The 25,753-nt window shown below is 43.0% G+C and overlaps 1 protein-coding gene across 1 annotated transcript in view; it reads left to right on the top strand.

Annotated features, from left to right (window-relative positions):
* The first annotated feature begins 8,487 nt into the window (after positions 1-8,487).
* The window catches only part of LRCH2 (leucine rich repeats and calponin homology domain containing 2), a 49,778-nt gene continuing 32,512 nt past the window's right edge, over positions 8,488-25,753 (top strand). The window contains exons 1-3 of the mRNA XM_063142031.1: positions 8,488-8,629; positions 8,660-9,020; positions 24,742-24,886. Coding sequence (XP_062998101.1) covers positions 8,531-8,629; positions 8,660-9,020; positions 24,742-24,886 — 605 coding nt within the window. The 5' untranslated portion in view covers positions 8,488-8,530. The remainder of the gene's footprint in view (positions 8,630-8,659; positions 9,021-24,741; positions 24,887-25,753) is intronic.

Raw genomic sequence — 25,753 nt, 5'->3', positions numbered from 1 at the left:
CGCAACCCGAGACGCTTTCCATTCGGCACCCTGAAAGTGGCCTCGTTTGCCAATGACACTATGTTATTGTGACCATGTTACTCCACTTCTGAAATCTCTTCATTGGCTTCCTATTCACTTCAGAATCCAATATAAACTTCTCCTGTTGACGCAAAAAGCTTTTCACTGTCTAGCTCCTACTGCAACCTTCTTCTCTCTGGCCTTCCTTCTTCTCACATCAGTCCGTTGGTTTCTGTTCACCACTCTGCCGCAAAGATCATCTTCTTAGCTCGCCGCTCCGACCATGTTACTCCGCTTCTGAAATCTCTTCATTGGCTTCAAATTCACTTCAGAATCCAATATAAACTTCTCCTGTTGACGCACAAAGCTTTTCACTGTCTAGCTCCTACTGCAACCTTCTTCTCTCTGGCCTTCCTTCTTCTCACATCAGTCCGTTGGTTTCTGTTCACCACTCTGCCGCAAAGATCATCTTCTTAGCTCGCCGCTCCGACCATGTTACTCCGCTTCTGAAATCTCTTCATTGGCTTCCAATTCACTTCAGAATCCAATATAAACTTCTCCTATTAACCTTCAAAGCTTTTCACGGTCTAGCTCCTTCCTATCTCTCCTCTCTCATCTCACACTATTGCCCCGCTCGTGCTCTTCGCTCCTCTGATGCCATGTTTCTCGCCTGCCCAAGGGCCTCTACTTCCCTTGCTCGGCTTCGTCCATTTTCGTCTGCTGCCCCTTACGCCTGGAACGCTCTTCCAGAACATTTGAGAACTACAAGTTCAACCACAGCTTTTAAAGCTCAACTAAAAACTTTTCTTTTTCCTAAAGCTTTTAAAACTTGATGTTGTGCAGACTTCTACTGTTACTTTCTACTGTTAGTTTTTCCCTACCCTGTGCCTGCTTACCCTTCCCTGTACCTGTTTGCATTCTCTTCCCCTCCTTATTGTTTTACTATGATTTTATTAGATTGTAAGCCTATGCGGCAGGGTCTTGCTATTTACTGTTTTACTCTGTACAGCACCATGTACATTGATGGTGCTATATAAATAAATAAATAAATAAATAAATAAATAAATAATAATAATAATAATAATAATAGTTTTACCCTACCCTGTGCCTGTTTGGTGCATTCTCTTCCCCTCCTTATTGTTTTATCATGATTTTATTAGAATGTAAGCCTACGCGGCGGGGTCTTGCTATTTACTGTTTTACTCTGTACAGCACCATGTACATTGATGGTGCTATATAAATAAATAATAATAATAATAAATATTAGTTTGGGTGGTTAAAACAAAACGGACTGCAAAGAGCTTCAAACCTGGAAAACGGGCATCGGAACGGCGGATGCGATTTAACGTAAGCAAATGTAAAGTGATGCACATTGGGGCAAAAAATAAAAAAAAACGCAACTTCAAGGGAAAAGCTGGTGGGATCTGAGCTTGTGGTGACTGATCAGGAAGGAGATCTTAGGGTTATGGTGAACAGCTGGATGAAAATGTCCACCCAGTGTGCGGCTGCTGTAAAAAAGAAAGAAAGAAGTCAAGCTTCACATTAGGCGTAATTAGGAAAGAAACTGAAAACAAAACTGCCAATTTCACATTGCCCACATACAAATCTATGGTGCAACCACATTTGGAATGCTGTATGCGGTTCTGGTTCACACACCTAAAAAAGGATTCTCGTGCACAGAAGTGCACAGTAACAAATGCAAAGCGCTTGCATGTTTAACGTTAGTAGAAGTGGGGATTTCATTCAGTGGGCAAACTTTTAAAGGGTTGCTGTTGATTGCTTTTCATCTCTTTTAGAACCTCGTAAGCCACTTTGAATAGGAAACGTTTCTAGAAAAGTTCGATTGTTTTTAATCTGCTGCATGTTTCCTGCTCTTGAGATGTTTATCCTCTGCAGTTTGGTTCAATGTTTGCTTTTCTAACGGGTTGTTTATTGTAACAACCATTTATATACCTTGCTTTCCTCTTCCCACCCCCACTAACTTTCGATGCTTAAGTAGAAAAGCAAAGGTATAACGTATTTCAAAATAAAACAGAAATAAATCACCGTCCTGCAGGGGTTGGGGGGGGGACACCTTCCTGAAATCCTCTCTTCTAGACAACTCATCAAGGTATGGAAGCCTCGACCTCCGTTGTTACACGTGATCTTCCTAGGCCATGGCTAGACCAGGCCTATATCCTGGGATTATCCCGGGGTCATTCCTGTTCATGTAAATGACACGCAGGGGATCCAGGGATCAGCCAGGGATGACCCTGGGACAATCCCAGGAGCATAGGCGTGCGCAGCACATTTCATTAGGTGGTTCGGCCAGGGATTTATTTTTTTTAAGGTAAACATTGATTGAATATACAGTAATAAAGGACTTTTTTTTCATTCATCAAACAAATGAAACAAATGAAAACTGAAGTAAACTGTATTTTTTAAATTAACAAATAATCTTTACTACACTGTTGTAATTATTTGATTGGGACTGAAGTAGAGGAGCACTAATTTTACTGTACTTATTGTCTTTAAATATGGTTAAATATCCCTCAGTTACCTTGCTATTCTATTTCTACAGTTCTTTTTCTCCTGTCTTTTTTTCATCCTCTCTTCATTTTCAGGTTGCATCCTATGCACATTTACCTCAGAGTAAGTTTGATTGATCTCAGTGGGGCTTACTTCTGAGTAGACGTACATAGGATTGTGCTGCAGCTCTGTTTTAAAGTGACACAAGATACACACATACCATGTTTACCAAAAGAACGGCTTGAAAAAAGGGGGTTGGACACCCTAAAATAAGCAAGGGCAGATAGGAATTGTTTTAGTAAGCATTCTGAAAAAGGTGCTGCTGAATGAACCCTCCTTAGCCAGGAGGTCCTGGGGGGCATGGCAGTTCTCCCCCCTTCCCCCTTCCTTTTCTCTTACTGGAGTCCAGATGGGGGTGGGCGGTGGGGCAGCGATGAGGAGAGAAGACGTGTAAACATACTGTTTCTCTCTCTCTCTCTTTCTCCCAAACATTACAGTACCTGCAGGGCTGATGACGAGAGGAGGGCAGCAGCTCCGAAGGGGGGAGGGCCCCAATCCGCAGCTCCGGGCAATCTTACTACTTACAGAAACAGCCCCGCTCCTCACCCGGTGGGCCAGCCTGCCTGCCTGGGCGCTTTGCCTCCCGCCTCAGCTCCACCACGTGTTGCTTCCTGGCCCCAGCGTGGCTGCTGCTCCCACCTTGTTCAGCAACTGTCACGAGAGGTCAGGCAGAGCAGCTGGGAGCAGGGAGTGGCTGAGTGAGTGAGCTAGCTAGCTAGCTGGCGGGGGCAGCGGCTGCACTGGTGAAAAAAAAACTTCCAGAGGAGGAGCGGGGTGGGGAGCAGCTGTATTTGTCGCTCTTTCCTACAGCTAGCACCGGCCCTGCTATTGCAACATGGCGGCGGATTAGGGTGTTCAACTGAACCCTTTGAACCTGTTGTCCACATGACAATGCCCAGGCTATAGGCCTGTTCTAGCCATGGCCCTAAAAGCTTCATCCCATGTACCTGTTTCCCTTGAATTATCCCTACAGTGCTAAGCTGTCGCCGTTGTTGTTGCTTAATCACACCCTGGGAGGCAGCGCTTTGCAAAGAGGGAAAATGTAAGAAAATCTTTAAAAATCAACAGATGACCCAATCCGATTCAAATTTGGTATGCTTAAAGCTCTCCTTAATATCTATTACTGTGCCAATTTTGATGTCTTTATCTTTAAAGCTTACGCAGATGTAAGCATTTGTTTAATTTCTTTTTAATCCTGCTCCTGCGCCCCAGTGGCCACTCGGAGAACAACAAATGATACGCTCAAAAAGTAGTACCAAAATATTGCACTTCTTTTGGCTTTATAGCACAATTAAAGCAGGATGCATGATGAGAGTACTTCACAGTTAAAGCAGATTATAAGGTGGAAAACTTCTTAGCCCTTTGCACGCAATTCGAAGTGATTGCACAGTATAACCCTGGTGTGATAAAGCTCTTTAAGCTGGTATGATGGGTGGGGAACCCATGGCACTTGGGCCGAATCTTGTCTGTGGAGATTCTTCCATCTGACATGAAGAAGTTCTCTCCTAGGCCCCTCTCCTAGTGCTAGAGAAAGGCAACATTTCTCTGGTATAGAGAAAGAAAACCCCACTCTTATCTGGTCAGGGACCCCTATGACTTCGGGGTGGGACTCCTGCAGTGGGGCTTCAGGAGGGAGGAGTCTGCCTGCTGATGTCATCTTCCCTGATGTCATCTGGCCCCAGGGAGATGAGCCAGAAGGCAATCCGGCCCCTGGAGCCAGGACAGTTCCCCACCCTTGTGTTAAGCACACAGGCAGGATCACCACCTTTCATGGGGCCATGTTCTGGCTTCCTTCCGGCAATTTGATCTGCAGACCTTATCAGACAGCAATGCTTATCTGCATGCCATAAGCAGAGTAACCTGTTAATTCCTGCATATCATCAAGCTATTGTTAAAGTCACAGTTTTGCCTAGTCACCTGGTAAGACTATGCAGGAGCAAAGCCTGTAAAAAGCCAATATTTGACCACTGGATGTCGTTGCTTCATCCACCGCTGTCCTGGTCAAGGAAGAAGTTGAATTGGGTTGGGTTGGGTTGGATGTAAGTGGCGTCACCCAAGAATGAGGCCAGGCAGGATGATTAATATTTGTTTAGGATATGCTCTTCACCTCTGTATTTAATAAGGAATGAGGAACCACTATTAAGGAACTAGGAACCAGCTTTAGTTTCATGGCATTCATTCTCAGGCAGCCATGCAAGCTATTTAACGATATGTAGGTCATTTGGCCAGTAGAACTATTCCCATGTTGATGATTTGTGGCTTCCTCTGTTGTATTGTTCACACAAAAAAATGCTCCAGTCTTTACCTTGGGGAAAATAGGCAGACAGCTGGCGAACATATTCAGAAACTGCTTTGCAGCAGTGAAAAGCAATGGCTCTTCAGATACATTGCTTCCCACTTCATTTCACGTCACGAAGATTTCTTAAATGTTTCAAATTCTCCCATATAAAGACATTAGGAAGTCCACTAGGGAGGCATAGCTGAAACGAAAATGTGATGCTTTAATTTGGTTTCAGGACCCACTGGTATCTCAAATGAAAGATTCAGCCTCAATCATTTTTGTTGGTTTCAGTCACTTCTTTCCTGTCTCTGAAAATCCCCCACCTCTTTCTGGGAATAACATTTTCTTAGAAGAAGAAGAAAAATCATAACAAAGTCCTGCATAAAAGGCTCCCAATCAAATGTAATCATCGTGGGATAAGAGGAGAAGCCCTCTTATGGATCTGAAACTGGTTAAAGAAAAGAGTAGAGACTGTTTTCACAATGGTAGATGTAAGAAGAGGGGCCTCTTAAAGAACTGTATTGGGACCAGTGCTTTTAAACTTCTTCATAAATGATCTGGAGTTAAATGTGAACAGTGAGGTGGTCAAGTTTGTTGATCACTGATTTGGGGTGGTAACAACAAAACGAAAAAGATCACAAGAAGTTCCAAAAGGATCTCTCCAAACTCAGTAAACAGACATTAAAATGGCAAATATGGTCCAAGTCTGGAAACCTTCAGATAGTCCTAAATGCTGCTGCCTGATTGACCGGGGGGGGGGGGGGGGGGGCTCCAGCAAAACACATTACATTACGTATGTTTTATGTCAACTTCCCTGCCTGTCAATTTGCTTCTAGGTTCAATTTAAGGTGCTGGCATTAGTCTTTAGAACTTGAAAGGTGCAATCCTATGCATATTTAGCCAGAAAGGGACTTTTCCATTGTGGCTTTTGGATTATGGAATACACTTCCACAGAGATATTCAATTCCTCACTCCCCATTGCCAACTTTTAAGTAATCACTGAAAACCATGGGCATGTCTACACCAGCCCTATATCCTGGGATCATCCCGAGATCGTTCCTGTGCATCCAAATGCCACACAGGGGATCCCGGGAGCAGACAGGGACGATCCCTCCATTTCCCTGGGATAACCCTTACGTTATTTTGGTGTCTTTTTAAAAATTAATTTCTTTCTTTTTGCTCATCTTTATTTATATTGTTTTATTATCATCCTATGTAAGATATCGAGTGGGCATTTTGCCTAGAAAGACAGGATCTCATTTGTCCTTAAAAATAAATAAGAATAAATAAAGCTTTGAATGTTATGGTACGCATCTAGAGCCGTCATATTAAGCTTGGTGGGACGTCTCCAAATAAGTGGGTAGAGTTTAGCAGCTTAACAAATAGCTTCTATGGTCTACTTTTGCTGTTGTTTATTCGTTCAGTCGCTTCCGACTCTTCGTGACTTCATGGACCAGCCCACGCCAGAGCTTTCTGTCGGCCGCCACCAGCCCTAGCTACCCAAGGCATAAAGTGGAAAGTTTTAGATGCAAGTGCTTCCTTAGGCTTGTGAAGGGAAACGCTAAGGATGATTGTGCCTGCCCTGCCCATCAATATACCTCATGGAGAAGAGAAAGCCTTTGGCTCATGTTCTACTCTGCTTCACTGGGTGACTGGGCCAGTCATTCTCTCAGCCTAACCTACCACACAGGGCTGTTGTGATGATAAAATTGTGGGGGGGGGGGAGGGAGGAGAATCACTTGAGCATGTAAAGTGGCATATAAATGAATGAATGAATCAATCAATCAATCAATAAGACGAAGACTAAGTGGAATGTGAGCAGATCTAGTGGTGGTTGAGTCACCTCCACACGCCCACGAATGCATGGGGACTGCATCTGCTGGTCTTGCCCACCCACCCCCGACCCAACCCCACTGGCTTTGTCCTAACAACTTCAGCATGTTTAGTAGAAGGTCTGGAGGGGGACATTATGCTAATCCCAGCTGGGACAATGGTACGTGAAGGGGAATTTGTGAAGGGGGCTAAGAAGACAGGTGAAAGGGTCAGTCAAAAAACTGAGTTGGCCATTAGAAAAGAAACCGCAACTCCATATTAGCATAATTCTTTAGGCCAACTCAAAAGTCACCGAAATATGTCCAAGCTTTCAAGATCTACAGATCTCTTCATCAGGCAAGATGGTACAAAATGGAAGTGTGTGTGTGTGTGTGTGAGAGAGAGAGAGAGAGAGAGAGAAAGAGAGAGAGAGAGAGAGAGATGTAGGATAAATCTTGACCAAGTCAGCTTTCTTCCCCTGCCCCCTGTTTTTCTCTCCCCACTCCACAAAATCTGCTGTTGGTGGCATCTTTCCAGATGAAGAGATCTGGGATAAACCTAAGTTCTACATAAAGCAGAACCACTGAAATAAATGGGAATGAAGTTAGTCACATAACGGTGCAATCCTATGCATGTTTAGACAGAAAAAACTGTATTGTAGGACTTCCTTTCTGTCTAGGTTTATCCTCTCTCTCTCTCTCTCTCTCTCTCTCTCTCACACACACACACACACACACACACAGCTGGACAACCATCTATCAGGGGTGCTTTAGGGTGTATTCCTGCATTGAGCAGGGGGTTGGACTCGATGGCCTTGTAGGCCCCTTCCAACTCTGCTATTCTATGATTCTATGATAAATGTGCTTAGGGTTGTGCCCTTAAACCCCATTCATTTCAATGGCTCTACTCTATGTAAGACTTGCGTTGGATTCCCCCCCCACCCAGAGCTCAGAAGCATGTACATTTTGTGACCTTTGTGTTGGCATAATAAAGGTAATACATTGAGACTTTTTTTTTAATCAAATAAAATGATTTTGATTACAATAATCACCAAGAGAGCTTCAGCTGTTGGGCAGTATGAAAATGTCAGGGCCGGCCCTTTCATAAGGCAGAGTGAGGCAATTGCCTCAGTCAGCAGCTTTGGGTGTTATAAAAGGGTGCTAGGAGGTTGAGCATTGAGGATGTACAAAAAAGAGAATGGTCTCAGGATGTTATAAACAAATTTATTGGTGAGAAGCCCAGATGCTTTTCAACAATAAATTCGTTTATAGCATCCTGAGAACACTCTTTGTGTGTGTGTGTGTGTGTGAGATAAAAGGGCACCCAATTATTAGTTATTATTTACTTTGTTATTACTTCATTTCTACTACAAGGATGCGGAGAGGCGCTTATGGGATTTTCTGCCTCATGTACCAAAATAACTTGGCTTTAGGTACGATGTACCTTGACTTGGGGGCAGAGAGGCTATTTACCGCTCTGCCACAGCAGCAAAATTTCATGGGGAAATGTAATTAATTAATTATATTAATTAATTAATATAATTATAATAATTATATTTTATTATAATTGCTAATAATAAAAAGCAAATCTACATAAACCAAGCGTCTGAAGCAGCCCCTCACTGGAGAGGCGCCGTTTTGTCAGCCCTGAGGAGAAGCGCCTCAGTGCCGCGGCGGGCGGGCGCTCGTACGCGCGCGCGCACGCCCTCCCTGCCTCACACGCACGCGCGCGCGGCCGCGTCCCCTCCACTCCCCTCGCTCGGCGCCTGCGCAGTGAGCGCTCCCGTCTCCTCAGCCTGCTTTGCCTGCTTGCCTGCCGCTGTTTATTATTATTGTGGCGGGCCGGAGGAGGGTTTCGTTGGCGGCGTCGATGGCGGCCGGGCAAGGAGGAGGCACCATGGCCAGCGGCGGCGGCGAGGGCGGGGGTCCCGGGCCTGGACCGGGCCCCGCTTCAGGCGGCGGCGGCGGCCCTCCGTTGTCGTCGTCGTCGTCGCTGGCCCCGCCGCCGCCGCCGCCGCCGCCCTGCTCGGAGCTGGGCCCGGGCGCGGGCTTCTTCGGCCTGGGCCTGCCGGCGCACCTCACGCTCTCGTACCCGGGCACCGGGCCCGCCTGGGTGGCAGGCGGCGGGCTCTCGGGCGGCGGCGGCGCTTCGTCGGGCGCAGCCTCCTCGTCCGCCTCCGCTTCGTCGTCGCCTCACACCGGCCGCAGCCTGGAGAAGACTCTCGAGGAGGCCGCCAGCTCGGGCATCCTCTGCCTCAGCGGCAGGAAACTGCGCGAATTCCCCGCCGCGGCCGGCACGGGCACCGCCACGGCCACCGCCGCCGCCGCCGCCTACGACCTCAGCGACACCACCCAGGCCGGTGAGAGAGGCGGCCGGGGAAGGGGTGGGGGTGGCCGGCGCGAGGGGAGGGTCCCCAAATAGGGGGGGAGAGGAGGAGGAGGATGTGAAGGCGGGACCGGATAGAGCCTCTCCCCAAGCTGGGACCCTCCAGAGGCATCGGACTACAGCTCCCATCACCCCCAGCCAGCATGATGGGAGCTGTAGTCCGGCGCCCACTGGAGGGGAGAGGCTGTTTTAGGTGGTTGCCACATTGGGGTGTGGGGGTGTGCAGACCCATCAAAGAAGGGGGAGGGGGAAGATCTAGGGGTGTACCAGTGAGGGGGGCTGGATTAGGAGGATGGGGGGGTGAGGTTTCCGGAATTTGGGGAGGGGGCAGGAGGAGTGAAGATGGAGGGGTGGCCTTGCTTTTATTGGTGGCCTCGGGTGGAGCTGCGCGTACAAGGGAGGGGCAAAGGGGGGCGAGGGGGGCAAAGGGGGCTCTTAAAGGGGAATGAGATTCTGTTTAGGTGGGGGCACAGGGCGAGGGTTGTGCACATCTGGGGTCGCTAGGTGAAGCTGCTGTGTGGTGGGGCGCAGGGCCCCCACCAGCGCCTTGGCTGCCTTTATTTACACGGTGTCCTGTTTTTTCAGGCGGTTCAGAACAATTAAAATCCATCACAAAGATGCCGTGCAAGATGTTCAGGGCGCTTGGTGAGGCTTGCCTGCCCCGTTGATGGAGGTTGCGCTGGGAGGCATTGTTGCAGATGGGTTAGCGATGTTGGGGTGCAAGAGGGGGGCTGACTGTGTTGAAGGGGGAGGGTTTTGTAGGGCTTCTCGCGTTGTAGCGGGAATGCTAGGTCAAAGACATATTTGAGATAGGGCTGGAGAAGGGGATGGAGTTGCATTGAGATGGGACATGCTGAAATGGATTGGGAGGAAGAAAGGGGAGCGTAGCTTGCTGCAGAAAGGAGGGTTGGTTTGCAGTGTCGCAGAGCATTTGGGAAGAACTTCTTTGTAGTGATAGGAGAGGGTGAGGAATGGGGCTGTATTGCATGCTTGTCAGGCTGTGTGTGTGTGGTTTTCCTTTGTAGTGGACATCTGAGGTGTGGGAGGTGATGGGGATGGGTTTGCAGGGAGAAACCCTGAGGATTAAGGTGGGGGGGGGGCTGGATTGTGGGTTGCTGGGTAGGTAAATCTGGCAATTTTGTGCATTCCCCGATGTGAGGCTTTGGGATTTAAGCCAAGGTTAAGAGAGGACGTTAGAGAATGAATGTAATAGCGGTTAGTGTAGTTGGTTGGAATTGCAAGAGGAGAAAGGAAATGACAAGTAGGTGTGATTATAGGGAGGTCATGACATGTGCACAATGGCTGATGTAGGTAGTTGCCTTGAATGAGCTGCTTTAGTATAACAGATCTGTATGATTGGGACATTGGTTCAACATTTAAGACTGTTTCAATCCAGCAGGGTGTAACATTTTGGGGGATATGTCTTCAAAGTGTAAGAGAGGAGAAGGTTACCAAATGTACATGCATTGGTCTATTTGTAAATACAAACAAATCTACATATTATGGTTTTATATAGACACTGTTATTTAAAAATATAGGCAGTCCTTATTAAAGGTAATGTTATAAGAACAATGTGAAATTAATGAGATGCATAAGCTTCAGGAAGATTTGGTTTTATACAAATGCAGTAAGGTTATTTGTCAGAGCTGTAAACTTTTTATTAAATCCAATCTGGTGTTTTGCCATTCCTTAAAAGTGACCATTATATTCACTTGGATACTGAGATGGTGGCTTAGGGTAGGATATCATTCTAGTTTATCATTCTGAATGCAAGATTGCAGCATTTTTGCCCATCTGACAGTTGTATGGTCCAGTGATCTCTGCTGAGTACTTATTTTTCATTATTCTCTGTTGTGGGCTACATTTTGGATCTGTGTTAAGTTCTCTGTTTAAAGCAGACAATGCAGGGGGTTGGACTCGATGGCCTTGTAGGCCCTTTCCAACTCTGCTATTCTATGATTCTATGAAGCTCAGATAAGACATGGTATAATCTTTTGTGATCATCACTGGTGGGTTTGTTTGCCCATTGTGTGTGCATGTTCAAGCATGAGTTGGCTTTAGTTACCTTAGAAACAGGGTACAATTAAAATGAAATAAAAGTAATTTCTCAATATATCTTTCCTATAAACAGACAATACGAGAGATAATTAATATTGCACAGACTGAGATTGTTATTATTTACTTATATAGTACTGTCAATATTTATCAGGGTGAAAGAAGAGCTACTGGGTGACAAGTCGGTCATAGGTGTTCATTGACTCAACACCATCGCCATAATATGTGTTGGCACTAGTACCGTATTTCTTCGATTGTAAGACACCATTGATTTGAAGACGCACATTAATTTCAGTACCACCAACAGAAAAAAAGCTTTGATTCTAAGAATAATAATCGCACCCGCGATTCTAAGACGCACCCCGTTTTTAGAGATGTTTATATGGGGAAAAAAGTGTGTCTTAGAATCAAGGAAATACGGTACCTTAGGACACCTGGGGCTAAGCAAGGTCTCAGGAAGTGTTGTAACACCATAGAGGCAAAGGTCAAGTAACTCTTCTTGCTCTGCTGCTAGGTGAAAACATACATTCTTCGCCTGACAAGGTAACAGGTCATGTTTGTTGAAAATATTTCTGTGTCATGTGACCAGCAGGGGCTGTTGAACCTCTTTCATCCTGAAAGTATTCCAGTGGTGGGATGGGCCAAAGGCACAAGTGGTGGCACCAAAATACCTAAAATGCAAAAAAATATACTAGTGTATTTTAACTCAAGGGCCTTCTCCGTGGTGGCCACACCACACCTTTGGAACAATTTGCCATCCGAGGTCTGCCATGCTCTGTCATTGCAGGCTTTAAGAATGCCTTGAAAATATATTATTTTACCTTGGCCTTCTCTTGAAATGATTTATTTATTTATTTATTTATTTATTACATTTTTATACCGCCCAATAACCGAAGCTCTCTGGGCGGTTCACAAAAATTAAAACCACAATAAAACAACCAACAGGTTAAAAGCACAATTACAAAATACAGTATATAAAAAGCACAACCAGGATAAAACCACGCAGCAAAATTGATATAAGATTAAAATACAGAGTTAAAACAGTAAAATTTAAATTTAAGTTAAAATTAAGTGTTAAAATACTGAGAGAATAAAAAGGTCTTCAGCTGGCAACGAAAGCAGTACAGTGTAGGCGCCAGGCAGACCTCTCTGGGGAGCTCATTCCACAACCTGGGTGCCACAGCGGAGAAAGCCCTCCTCCTAGTAGCCACCTGCCTCACTTCCTTTGGCAGGGGCTCACGGAGAAGGGCCCCTGTAGATGATCTTAAGGTCCGGGCAGGTACATATGGGAGGAGGCGTTCCTTCAAATAACCTGGCCCCAAACCGTTTAGGGCTTTAAATGTCAATACCAGCACTTTGAATCGGGCCCGGACCTGGACTGGCAGCCAATGAAGCTGGAAAAGGACTGGCGTAATGTGATCTCGCCGGCCAGTCCCTGTTAGTAAACGGGCTGCCCTATTTTGTACCAGCTGAAGCTTCCGGACCGTTTTCAAAGGCAGCCCCACATATAACGCATTGCAGTAATCCAAGCGAGAGGTTATCAGAGCATGGATAACTGCTGATATTGCCTTTGTTGTTACTGCTGGTTTTATTGTTGTTTTATTGCCATTTTATTGTGTTCATGTCTTTATTTCTTTTAACATTTTAACTGCTTTTATATATTTTATTGCTTTAAGCCGCCTTTGGCAGGCTTCTGCCTTGAAAGGCAGGCAAGAATATTTTAATTTAGCTCTTGCTGTCAGTAACTAAGCTTTAACAGAGGTATCCCAAGATTTTAGAATGATGTATGTGGGGCGGGCAGAAGAAGGGGATGTGGCCATCTGGGGAAACATCGGAGGCTGGATTTGGCCCATGGACCTGACATTCAACACCGCTGAGCTATAGCCTGCACTTTTCTTATGTACATTAATGTAGAGTTTTAATAACCAATTAACTGCTATTCATACATGACATTCATATGAATGGTGACTTTTCAGTTACCAGATTGCATAATGTATTTTAGGCTTTCCATGCTCAATTTTTTAAAGTGAAGGCTAACATTTAATTTTAAAACAGCAATAAAACGGCCACCACGGGATAAATGGTTCTACCACCCATTTATCTTTACAACAACCCTGCGACGTAGGTTAGGTGACTGGCCCAAGGTCATCTAGTGAGCTTCATGACTGATTGGGGTTTTGAACCAGGGTCTACCCAGCTTTAAATTGACACTCTAATCAGTCATGCCTCAATACCTCTTGAGTGAGGAAAGGTTTAAGCTCCGACCTGGATCCCTTCAGATGGTTACTACAGCTCCCACCAGCCCCAGCCATGTTGGCTAAAAAAGTCTTACAGCTCCATGCTGGCTGGGGAATGCTGGGAGTTGTAGGAGTTTTTTTCTGTCTAAACATGCCTACGGGCTCATCTACACCAAGCACGATATTCGGTATATAAAAGGCAGGAGCCACACTAGAGCTTTATAGCGGTATTGAAGTGCACTGACAACTGTTGGGGCCCATTGTTGGGGCCCATATACCACATTCATGGTGTTATATCCTGCTTGGTGTAGATGTGTCAGGGCCCCCAATAGTTGTCAGTGCACTTCAGTACCACTATAAAGCAGTAGTGTAGATCCTGCAGTGCACTTCAATACCACTATAAAGCAGTAGTGTGGCTCCTGCCTTTTATATACCGCTTTCATAGTGGAATATCCTGTTTGGTGTAGATGAGCACTACATATGCAAAGACATATGCACTGACCTTGTGTTGTCACTTATGACTTTCCTTTTTGGTGTGTGCTGATTAATTTCCTTTTGGTGTGTACTGATTAACTTTGTTTCTCTTCGTGGTTATTAGGGTAACTTTTGCCACCAAGATCAGAAAAAGATGGAATCATTCACCTCCATCAAACCATGTTTTAAAATCCTGGTAACTGTAGTTTCCCAGTTTGGTCATAGCAGGAAACAATGTTTAATTAAAGAAGCATGCTGAGGAGGGAAGGAATGGTGGGCATGGGCACAGCGCTTGTTGAGCTGAGAGATATACTTCTGAACTGGACTATCTTCTATCTTTTTGTCCTTGCCCGGGCTATCTTCTATGCAGGAGCAATAATGGAGAACAGATGACACCATGCTCTAGTGTGACAATAGTGCGCATCTTTCTTCAGGGTTCTTCCAGGGCATTCCATATGCTTGAATTTCTTCTCATTGAAAAGGAGCATAAAGCCTGAAGGTAGCATCCGCCAGAATGTGTAAACTCCATCTGAAGCTTATTATGCAGGCAGACCTACTGCCAAGGAAGTTCATGTTCTGTGCATGTGCCTCTTTAACGAGAATAGAATGTGGTGGTTTCCTGAGCATGGCTTCTTTTTAAGACATGGTTTATAACATTCATAATTACAAAGAGAAAAAGTTAAATGTATGGGCAGCGTCTGCTTAAAACACAAGGAGCAAAATGTACTTTGGGCGGCCAGTGGTTAGAGGGCTTGTGGAATGAAGTGGTGAAATGCATTTTAATGGTGTAACTTGCATGTTTTTGGATACAAAACATGGGAGGTTTTTCATTTGCTGTTTATTTGGAGTAAGGCCAGGCCTGTGTGCCATGCCAGGAGAAATGTGCTCAAACAAGCCTCTTCAGAGCCTTGTATGGCAGTCATGGGATTGAGAGTCTTGAAATGCTCTACTATGCCACCAACATTTAACTAACGTGCACAGCAAACTGCCATCTGGGCCTACCAGAAGAATGGTGGCGAGGTTCAGGCCATATAGGAGGAGAACTTCTTAACTCTTAGCATCTGCAGAAGGGCATCCGATGAGGGTCTAATACTTGGGCAGGTTCATATGGAAGGAAATGATTCTTGAGATATCTTTGTCCTAAGCCACTTAGAGCTTTGAAAGTTCTGCATTTATGTTTCTGACTGTTCAGTGTGTCTCAGACTATTCTTCCTCTTTGTGAACAATTAAAGTGAAGTCTCTTAGTCATGATTTATTTGCATCTGCTGAGAACTAAATACAATTAGTGCCTCAGAAGGGCTAAAATACAAATAAAAAAACATGGCTAGTCAATTAAGGAATGCTTCCTGGAATAGGACTGTTTTCAGAAGGCACCAGAAGCAACATAGTGTTGGTGCCTGTCTGACCTCCAGGGGAAGGGAGTTTCAAAGAAAAGGGGTCACCATGCTGAAGGCAGTTCTCCAGGTAGACTCCAGTTGTGCCATAGGTTCCATGTAGAACCTCTAGGAGATTTCTGTGCCCTCATTCAAAATACAAATATTTTCCTAAAGTGGCATATAAACACCAGAATTAACATTTAAAATAATCAAAAAGAGCAATAAAAATAATTTAGGAAATGATCCCATGGTACTTACACAGTGTCTGAGAGGCCATACAATAACTTTGGATTCCCAGATCCTAGGTTGGAGACAGTGCTCTAGCTTCAGAGCTGGGAATCTGAGCTCTGCCCCCCTTCTCTCACATGATGAGGGAAGGGGCATTTCGGGGGGGAGTGGAGGAGAATGTAGAGGCCAGAATTGAAGCTATCCTGAGGCCTCTATAGCCTCCTTCCCTCTCACTCCAAGATGCTTTTGCTAGACAGGCAAAAAGGCCCTTCTAGTAAAAATGCAGGGCAGAAGGAGCGGCGGAGACAAATTGTGCCCTTAATTTCAAGCCAACCATTATATCATTGAGTCTAAAAATGCAGGCACTAAGATCAACATACAGCAATAAAACCGTTAACCTGCCCATGTAATTAAAAGCATTCTAAAATAAAGATGTTTTTAGGGCCCATCTGAAAGGAGGAAGCCTATTGTACATTGATGGTGCTATATAAATAAATAATAATAATGATAATAATAATATTGTGTAACTTCGAGAAAGGAGTTCCAGAAATATGGGGTCAGCATCACTACCCCTTTTGGCAGGCAAGTGATCAGGATTTTTGGAGCTCAGGCAGTTTCACATGGGTGTTCTAGACAGTCTTTTAAGTAACTTACCCCAAAACCATTCAAAGAATGTTGGCACTTTGAATTGAGTTTGGAAGTCTTAGAAATCGCCCCACCCCTTATCTCTGCCCAGTCAGAGGAAGCACTGTTGAGGATGCCACGTGCTCCTGAGGTTCGAATCAGGAGCACTTGCAGTAGATCGTTTAGTGTTGCAGCACTCTTCCTCTGGAATGCATTACCAATTGACATTAGACAGACGCCCACAGTTCAGACATTTAGACATCTTTTGAAGACACATTTCTTCACACAGGCTTTCCCTGAAGTGTGACCCAGCCACCTGTGGTCTATAGCTCACAGCAGAGTGTGCAGTTTTATCATTGATTAGTATTTTTATTATTGTATAGTTTTATTGTTATATTTTAATGTGGTTTTGGTGGTATGATATTGCTATGTTCACTGCTTTGAAACCTATTGGAAAGCTGTTTATAAATCTAATAAATAAAAATAATTAACAATTTAATAGGGCAGCTGATGCAGAATTGGTACAATATGGTTCAAATGCTTTCATTCTCATTCTCCTCCAATCCTGCCCCAAAGTTTAGTTTTCCTATTTAAATTCTTTCTCCTTGTTTGAAATACTGATGAAATACTGACTAGAGAGGAATTGTGAAGAGAGGCAGCTGTGACGGCTATTGAATAGAATTTCATTTACTGGTGTCTTTCCTTAGTAAGGAGCCTTGTTGGCGCTTATGATCAGATAAGTCCTGCTGTGTTGAGACTTGAAGTTGGGCCCTTCAACCTAAGGGCATAGGCAAATTAAACTGCTCCATCACCAGCCTACTTGAGGCCCTCATTAGCTATAATGTTCCTTCAGACCTTTCTGACTGTCAGAATTGTGCCTCTGAGAATCTCTCTCCCTTCAGGTATTTTGCATGTGTTGATCACCATATTATAACTCTGCTCTGGATGAAAAAGATAATATATTCATAAATGTGACAATACTTTACTCTTACCTAATTTCACAGCAAGAGTAACATCCCATACTCAGCAAAACCAAACACATTTTAGCGATTGTATTCTTGACACTGTTCAAGTATAGACTAACAAGTATTGCTTTTTCAAAGAGGAAAAGGGAGTGTTTGTTGTAGCTCTGCTCTTAAATGTTGGAGTGACTGTGGCTTAGGAGAGTCCTGTTCCTTTTTCCTGATAGGAATGAGAGAGCATGTGCCTGGGGCATAGTAGACATACCTTGGATATTATTATTATTATTATTATTATTATTATTATTATATAGCTTTATATACTGCTGTTCATATTTTAAAACATATCTAAGAGATTTAATATGAACCCATGAGAGCAAACCAGTAGGGACCAAACTTTTATTTTTAGTGGTAAGGGATTTATTTTTATTATACTTTGTTGCATTGTATTCCTCTTATGCTAACAGTGATAGTAAATGCAAAGATTAACAAAGAAGCCTAAAACAATGCAGAAATATGACCTGTGAGCCTCTTTTTTCTGAGATTAGTCACAATCCTGACATGGCGCATACATTCTAGTTTCTACCCTTCTTTCTCTCTCTCTCTCTCTCTCTCTCTCTCTCTCTCTCACACACACACACACACACACACACACACACACACCCCAGACCTTAGCAACAAGGAAAGATAAATTCTGTACTTTGGAAGTAGATTAATATACACTAACATTGCAGTTGAGTGCTGTGAAAATGACGGGTGTCTACAAGCCAAACTGAAGTCATAATAGGGCCTTCTACGTAGCGGCACCCATGATCTGGAAAAACTCTCCCTCTTGTGGTTCGGGAGGCTGGAAATTTAACATCCTTTAAACACCTCCTAAAAACACATATTTCTTCACAGGCTTTCTCTGGGCTGTAACTGCTGCTGGGTTTATGTTGGGTGTACATGGTATTTTTAAACTTTTAAAGCTTTATATTATGTTTTGATTTGTGTACTTTATGGTTTTATTTGTAAACTGCCTATTGGGCAGTATAAAAATGTAATAAATATGTAAAGAAATGAGGCATCTATAACTGATCAGTATTCAAGATCCTGCTGTTCTTGTGCAAAAATAGAAGAAGAAGAAGAAGAAGAAGAAGACATAATGAGGAAGAAACAGCCTTAATTTAGTAATTCCTCAAACAGAGGAATCCATTCATGCCACAGGTTTAAAATTCAACTCATGTATTCCTTCAGCAACAAGTTGCCCTATGTTTAGAATGATATTTGTTTACAGCTAAAATGTCAGATTCTGGAAATGACAGGTAGCTCCCTGTAATGGCTCGTGCCTCTTTTCCCAGATTTGGAACAGAAATCAACCTTGCACAGTCTTGTGTCGGGCTTTTGTGTTGTTGAACTAAACAAATAGATTAATTAGTCTGCTTGCCAGAACATTTTTTTTACCCATTATGGAAGAGTGAAAAAATAGGCTTAATTTTGAAAGTATATAAAATATCACCTCAGCTCACCCCTCTGTGTTTGCTCCAACTGATGGGTGACTTGTGTGAGATCAAAAACAAGTAATGCCAAAGTGGTAGTTTAACTGTGATAAGAATTGTCAGGTTGCATTTCTAGGCTAAACATATGTGTTATACTGACTTGGCACATAGCCAAGCTTTAAAATAATGTAGAATTCAGTAACACGTGGTTATTTGCTTGTGAGCCCAGAAACTTCATTTTATGAGTTTTACTTTTATTTACAAATGTATACAATGTTCAGATTAAGTAGGTTTTTAAAACTCTGGTAGGGTTAGGGTCTAGAAGATATTTTATTTATTTATTTAAAACATTTATATCCCTCCCTATATCAATAAGATCTCAGGGCGGCATACAGATGTGATCAGTTTACAAAGCTTCTGCTTGATTGGTGCAATTCAGATTGAAGGGTATTATATGTATGCTGCACAGATGTGCCAGAATGGGTGGAAAGGGACCTTGAAAGAAAACTTTTCCTTCCTCTCTATATCTTTTAAGAATGATAGACAAAGGAAGCTAATAATACTGAGTTGGGATTTGTTGACAGAGCTGGATCTTCTCCAGTACTGATAAGATTTGGTTTGTTGATTTTTGAAGCAACTATGGCCATGGCTAGACCAGGCCTATATCCCAGGATCGTCCTGGGATCATCCCTGTACATCCAAATGACACACAGGGGATACCGGAAGCAGTCAGGGACTCCATTTGCCTGGGATAATCCTTAGGTCTAGCTAAGGCCCATAGCTCTGATTTGTCCCAGCAGCAGAGAATGCCAAATGGGTGGCACACTGGTCAATTGACTGCTTATTATTTGACACTGGTGAAATATTATTCAATATTATAAGCATTCAGCTGTGTGCATAGCTCCATATCCTTTTTTATTTAATTATGTTGTCATTTTTAGCAAGGGCAGGAGTGAGGGCAGCTTGCCGCCTAGCTCTACAGCAGTTGGGCAAACCTAGGAGCATAGCAAAGCATCTCCCACTATCTACTTGCTATACCATTTATTCTGTTTCCTTAAAAAGACAGTGAAAGTACCATTTGTTCTGGGAATTGGGAATAGATTGTAAACAACAGTTAACGTGTGTTTACAGTCACTGCATTGGTGCAAAGCTTGCAAATCCTTATTACAGACTAAAACGTCCATTTCCATTATTAACAGTGCAATCCTATGTATGATTTCTCATAAGTGTCCTTTTAGGTTAACTGGGACTTACTCCCAGGTAACCGATTAGGTTTGCTTACTAAGGCTGGGATCCTGTACCTATTTACCTGGGCATAAACCCCATTGAATTCAATGTGTCTTACTTCTGAGTATATATGTACAGGATTGTGCTGTAAACGTAGCAAGATCTTCTCTTCCTATAATAGTTCAAGACATGAATTTAGTTACATTATTGGTACCAGATTATTTCTTGCTGCTCTTCAGCTCCTGAGTATTAAACCTAAATGGATTTTTTAATCTAATCTTGGTGATTTATGGCTTTGGCAACACACAAAGAAATGCATCTGAACTTTGCAGTTTGAATGAGAAGCCACTGAAGTTAATAGGGCTTGGGATTTGACAGAACATCTTTGACACGATTCCATTTTTTGCATATGCTAGGAAACTCCAAATCCCTTTGAATCCAGGGAGTGCATTTCACTGATGTGCAGCAGTTCTGCCATTTGAGCTACAGAGCTTTCTATTGTAAACCTAAGAGTTTGCACTAAAAGCTTGTGTTTGGCTATATGTGCTTTCCTCCCCCACCCTTTTTGTGTGTGTGTGTGTGTGTGTGTTCCATGGATTTGTTTCATTGAGCAAAATAAGAGGTGTGGGTAGGCAAAGCATTGTTTCCTGCTTGTGTTCATGAATGCATTCATGAATGCTCCAGGCACAAAAGCAGTCCCTGAGGGGTATGCAGGCACACACAAGCTGTGAGGCTGTTCCTATAATGAGGAATGCAAAATTATATGTGCCTGAACACTTTTGTCTCCAAGTGACACTAAGGTGGTAGAACTCCAGGGATTAAGTAATTTTGCATTAACTGCTGCCAGGAATGACTTTGAGGTGGCTTCTTCAGCTAAGGAATTTGGATTTGTGGTGGAAGGCCAGGTTAAGAAACTCAAAGGGTTCCATGCAAGTGAGTATTGAGGAAAGTGTTTTCCAGTTACAGATGTTTTGGAATTAGCTGCTGATGCTTTTATGACAAATGTCCAGCATGAGAATGGCAACCTCTGTTCCTAAAAAAAATCCGGATTAAAGAGAGGTGGGAAGGCAGGACTATTTTACAGAGTTCTGCACTTCTTCCGTTTGCTGCTCTGACTGCATATATAGGAGTAGGCACCCTTTGGGGGCTGTGGGCACATTTGTTAATTTGAGAAACTTTTCTGGGTGCCACAACTAAATGGTTGCTATGGGAAGCATGGCAAAGGGCAAGTAACATGCCCAAAAGACTGAGTACAAGGCAGAGGTGGCATCTGAGCCCAACACACTAACTTCTTTGAACCAACAGTTTTCAGCATCAGCAGAAACCTATTTCACAATGATCCCAGCTGCCAGTAAGAAAATGTGATAATAATTATAAAAAAGTGGGACGGGTAGGGCACCTTATTGCTCACTAAGAAAGGTGTCCGGGAGTGCATTGGTGTATGTGCAGGGATGGTGTAAGCACATTGCTCACTCTTTAGATCATTGGAGAAGGGGAAAGAGTCGCATACTTTATCTGAAAAACAGACCAGATATTTAGAGATAGAAATACTTGACAGTGTGTGGCATTGCAGCAGGTATTTGGAAATGTTTGATGTAATTTGTGCTGGATTTTTCTAGAGTCAGTGGGTTAAGAAGCTGCTTTGTCAAGCTGCTTGACATTCAGTGAAGAAAGTAATTAACAGTGTGGCTGACTGCAATGCAGATTGATTGCAGTGCTATCACCAGGCCTTTAATTGTGCCCAAATGACCTTATAACACCTTTACAACATCTTAGTTATAATTCTATGCCTGGCACAGTATAGGCTAGTTCTCAGTCCACCTGCTGCAGTCCTTTTACTACAAATGTGGGCTATGTAGTCCAAGAATATAAGAAGAGACTTGCTGGATTTAGTTCAGCATCCTGCCTCAGACAGCTACAGTCACTCTAAAGCTCTATATGATTTGGGACCAGACTATCTGAAAGGCTGCCTTCTCCCATCTGAGCCTGCCCACATTTTACGATCTTCAGGGGAGGCCCTTTCCTCCATCCCACCACCATCAGAGGGACATTTGGTTGGGGATGTGTGAGAGGTCATTCTCAGCGGCCGTTTCCAAGTGCTGGAACTCTCTGCCAAAACGGCTAGGCTGACTCTCATTATTGTCCCTCTGCCAGCAGCCGGAGACATTTTTATTCAGACATGTAAGCTGTTTGCTGCTGAACAGGTTTATGATATGTGCATTATGTCATTTTCTTTATATTGCTGAGTCTTTAATTGTATTCTTAATTGATTTGTTTTTATGTTTTAATTAAGATTTAATTTAATAAACAGTAAGCAATAAGCACACAAGCAGGGCATAAAAGTGTCAGCCTACCCACCCACCCCAAAATCTACTGCCTATACATTTTTATGGGGTGACCCTGATTCTAGTGTTGTGAGATTCAGGCCTTAGCTAGACCTAAGGTTTATCCCGGGATCATCCCAGGGTCATCCCTGTTCATGTAAATGACACACAGGGGATCCTGGGAGCAGGCAGGGATGATCCCGGGATAAACCTTAAGTCTAGCTAAGGCCATAGAAGGAGAATTCACACAGCGCATAGTTAAACTATGAAATGCCCTACCACAAGATGTAGTGATGGTCACCAATTTGGATGGCTTTAAAAGGGGGTTGTATAAATTCCTGGAGGAGAAGGCTACTAGTCCTGATGGCTATGTGATACCTCCAGTATCAGAGGCAGTATCCCCAGTTGCTGGGGAACATGGGCGAAAGGGTGGTGTTACACTCATGTCCTGCTTGTGGGTTCCTGGTTGGCCACTGTGTGAACAGAGTTCTGGATTAGATGGACCCTTGGTCTGATCCAGCATGGCTCTTCTTTTGTTCTTATGTCCTTAATTATTTCTCTATGTCATGTATATTTTTATAAGCCCCTACTAAGTACTCCCTAGCACCCACCAGAACCATGCTGGCATCCCCTTGGCCTTTTTGTATGTTTCATCTTCTTTTGTGTATGTTCTCTGAGCTTCTGTTAATATTATTTATATCTTGTTTTTCTGAAGACCATTCAAAGCACTTTGCCAAAAATAATACAAAGTTCAACTAAGAACATAAACAATGTATAAAATAACAATAATAAAATATAGTCTTCCATATTAACCTGCCAGCATAGATCATCATTGGAGGTTCTCCAGACAACCTTCACCTTAGAAATTAGGTGTGTGGTGACTCAGAAAGGGAGTTTTCAGTCATGGCTCCCTGCCTCTGGAATGGCCTCTCCAGGAAGGGAGATTTTGGTGCCAGTTGAAGACCCTTTTTATTCTCTTGGGCATTTTAAAACCTGACTATGTTCTTTAGGTTTTATCCTTCTGTTGTGACATTATACTTTTTACTGCTGCTGCGTTTGTTTGCCTTAGTTATGGTTTTCTTGGTTATGATTATTTTAAATAATATTGAAAATAGTTTTTATCTGTTCTTAGGTTCCCTAGGGAGCAGTAATGCTGAAGCATAGCCTATATGTTGTGGAAGTAAATAAAATAACTATCATAAGCATTAAGCTTTATCAAATTCGATGGTTAACACCTCTGGGGATTACACTTTAATTGGGAGATTATTGTGTGGCATGTCATTTTATCACATAGGCTCTTGCAGATGCTCTTTAAATCTTCACATGGCAATGATTTGTTTCTATGTGAGACAAAAAGTACCGATTTTCCCTTTTTTCTGGAGGAATGAAGTAGGAGTAATGGAATAGAGACAGGGAAGGAAAGATGTGACCATGGGACATATTAATCAGCTTTTTGGACTTCCTTTTGCTTTAATCTGTTTATGTGACAGTAGAAAGCACAAAGGGATGAAGCCAAAGATTCAGTGTTCTTTATCTGGCATCTGAAAGTTAGTATTCAGCTGTGCTAGATCCCATAGTTCTCACTCTCTCCCCCCCTTTTGAAAAAGTTTGTTAAATCAGAAGACATATAGAAGAAATATTTGCAAATTGAAAAGGATCATTTTAAAGACTATGAACAGCTGAGTTTCTCCATAGACAGTGTGGGCATTTCTTAGTCTAGCTTCATTGGCACATGGTCCCCCCATATTACTGAAAGGATCTCTAAGTTTCTAAGGGTTAGAAAGGATCTCTAACCCTTAATGCAAATTAGAAAAACAACATTGCAATCCTCCTGGGAGAAGGAACATCACCAAGTTGTATTTTGTTTTTATGTCACTTTTTATCTATCCTTTGCATGTTTTGTATTGATTTTGCTGGTCTGTGACCGTAATAAATAACAATTGAACTGATCGCTAATACATCTGTTCTCAGCAATAGTAGTAGAATGTCTTCATAATACTGGGTATTATGTATACAGTGTCACCAACGTATACAATGCGTTACAGAGTTTTATAACCAACAATAACTACCTGCTGCAAGGAGCTTACAGCAACAGCTGGGGTGGGTTGAGAGAGGGATACAGGTAACAAGGGGTGGAAAGAAAAGCAGGGGAGGCATTGGTAATACCTGTGTTTACTTATACTTGGGCTTCACTTCAGTTCAAGAGGAAGTTTAAGAGGCTGATCCAAAGGCTTCATGGGGAAAAGTGAGTTTTGAGGTGGTAGATGCCTTCTCGTCAGGAGAGATCAGCTACTACTGGAATGAACAACTGCTACTATTTTAAAATGATTATTGCAGGAGCTATGGAGAAGGTTGGGTGACTGGGGAAGGGGGCAGTGGCTCCCCTTTTCCTCCAAGAACATAGGGCAAGGTCATGGGAAGCCCATTCTCAGCACTCTCTTCTGCTGTCATCATGTGTTCTAAATACTGGTGGAACAGCACCCATTCTCAGAACTTGAAATGGACACAAGGGGACTCCCATCCACACAGATTCCAGATGCTCATTTGCTTTTATTTTTTAATCTAACTCTAGCTTATCTTATACAATCAATCTGTTAGAAAATTATGCTAAAGATATAGTCATTTTTCAAGAATAGCGCACTACTTATACACCTCTCTAAGTAGAAGACTGAGCCCTGGAAATATGTTTTTTCTTTCTTCCTTCCATTTTTAGATCTTTCCAAGAACAGATTTACTGAAATTCCTCCTGATGTATGGCAGTTTGCACCACTTGAGACGTTGAATTTGTATCACAACTGCATCAAATCAATCCCTGAAGCAATTAGAAATCTGCAGATGTTAACATATCTAAATATCAGGTGGGTAATCTTTCCCTGCCGCCTACACATAATTGCTTGGCATCAGAGGTAGACTTCCATCTCATCAGAACTTCAGTTATCCCATCTGCCTGTGGAGAACTGTTGACTGAAGAATGGTTTTTTCCCCCAGTCTGTATATCACAGAGACTGCCAAAAGGTAAAACTGGAAGGAAGTCTAATTTTGTCCCTGATATTCCTTTTTCAGATTTTGATGTTTGAGATACAAAGGTAAAGTTTTGAAATTAACTCAGTTTCAGCTTCTAGGAATTAAACTAATACGGAAAGCATTGCTGATGTTGCATGCCTGTGGAAAAATGGCTGGATCAACTACAACGTAAAAGAACTTATGTTTTCTGAAAGGAAGGAACATTGGCATGCTGTGTGTGTGTTGTGTCTGCTACCTTAGGTGTACACCATTTTTTATTTATTTTTTGCTTGGAGTAGTATATGGGCAACTTTACACATAATGCTTTTCCTACATGGGTGTACCAAACAAGTATTGTATGTGGAAAAATGTGTAAGTGTGTCTCTTGGCATATACAGAGTAAAATGGACATGTGATAATCCTTCATGATGGGTGTACATTTTCCCTCCTACTCCAGAGAGTACCATTACAGGGAACACTCTCTATGAAGTGACCCTTTGGTGTTGTGGTATTGGCAGCTACTCTATCGGCTTTCTCAAATTTGTCTCTTCATAACTGTCTTTTGTAAACTGGTGAAACTGAGTGACTGTTATCTGTAATTAGCTTGTCAGCTATACTTACTCCTTAACCCTATTTGCATCCCTGAGAAAGGCATTCTCCTGCTAATTCTGCACATTAGTTTTGTGAGAAATTGTTTAAATTAAGTTGAATTTTGAAAGATT

The sequence above is a fragment of the Elgaria multicarinata genome, chromosome 15, assembly GCF_023053635.1.
Source record: "Elgaria multicarinata webbii isolate HBS135686 ecotype San Diego chromosome 15, rElgMul1.1.pri, whole genome shotgun sequence".
NCBI lineage: Eukaryota > Metazoa > Chordata > Lepidosauria > Squamata > Anguidae > Elgaria > Elgaria multicarinata.
This window is presented reverse-complemented; position numbering and strand designations above follow the sequence as displayed.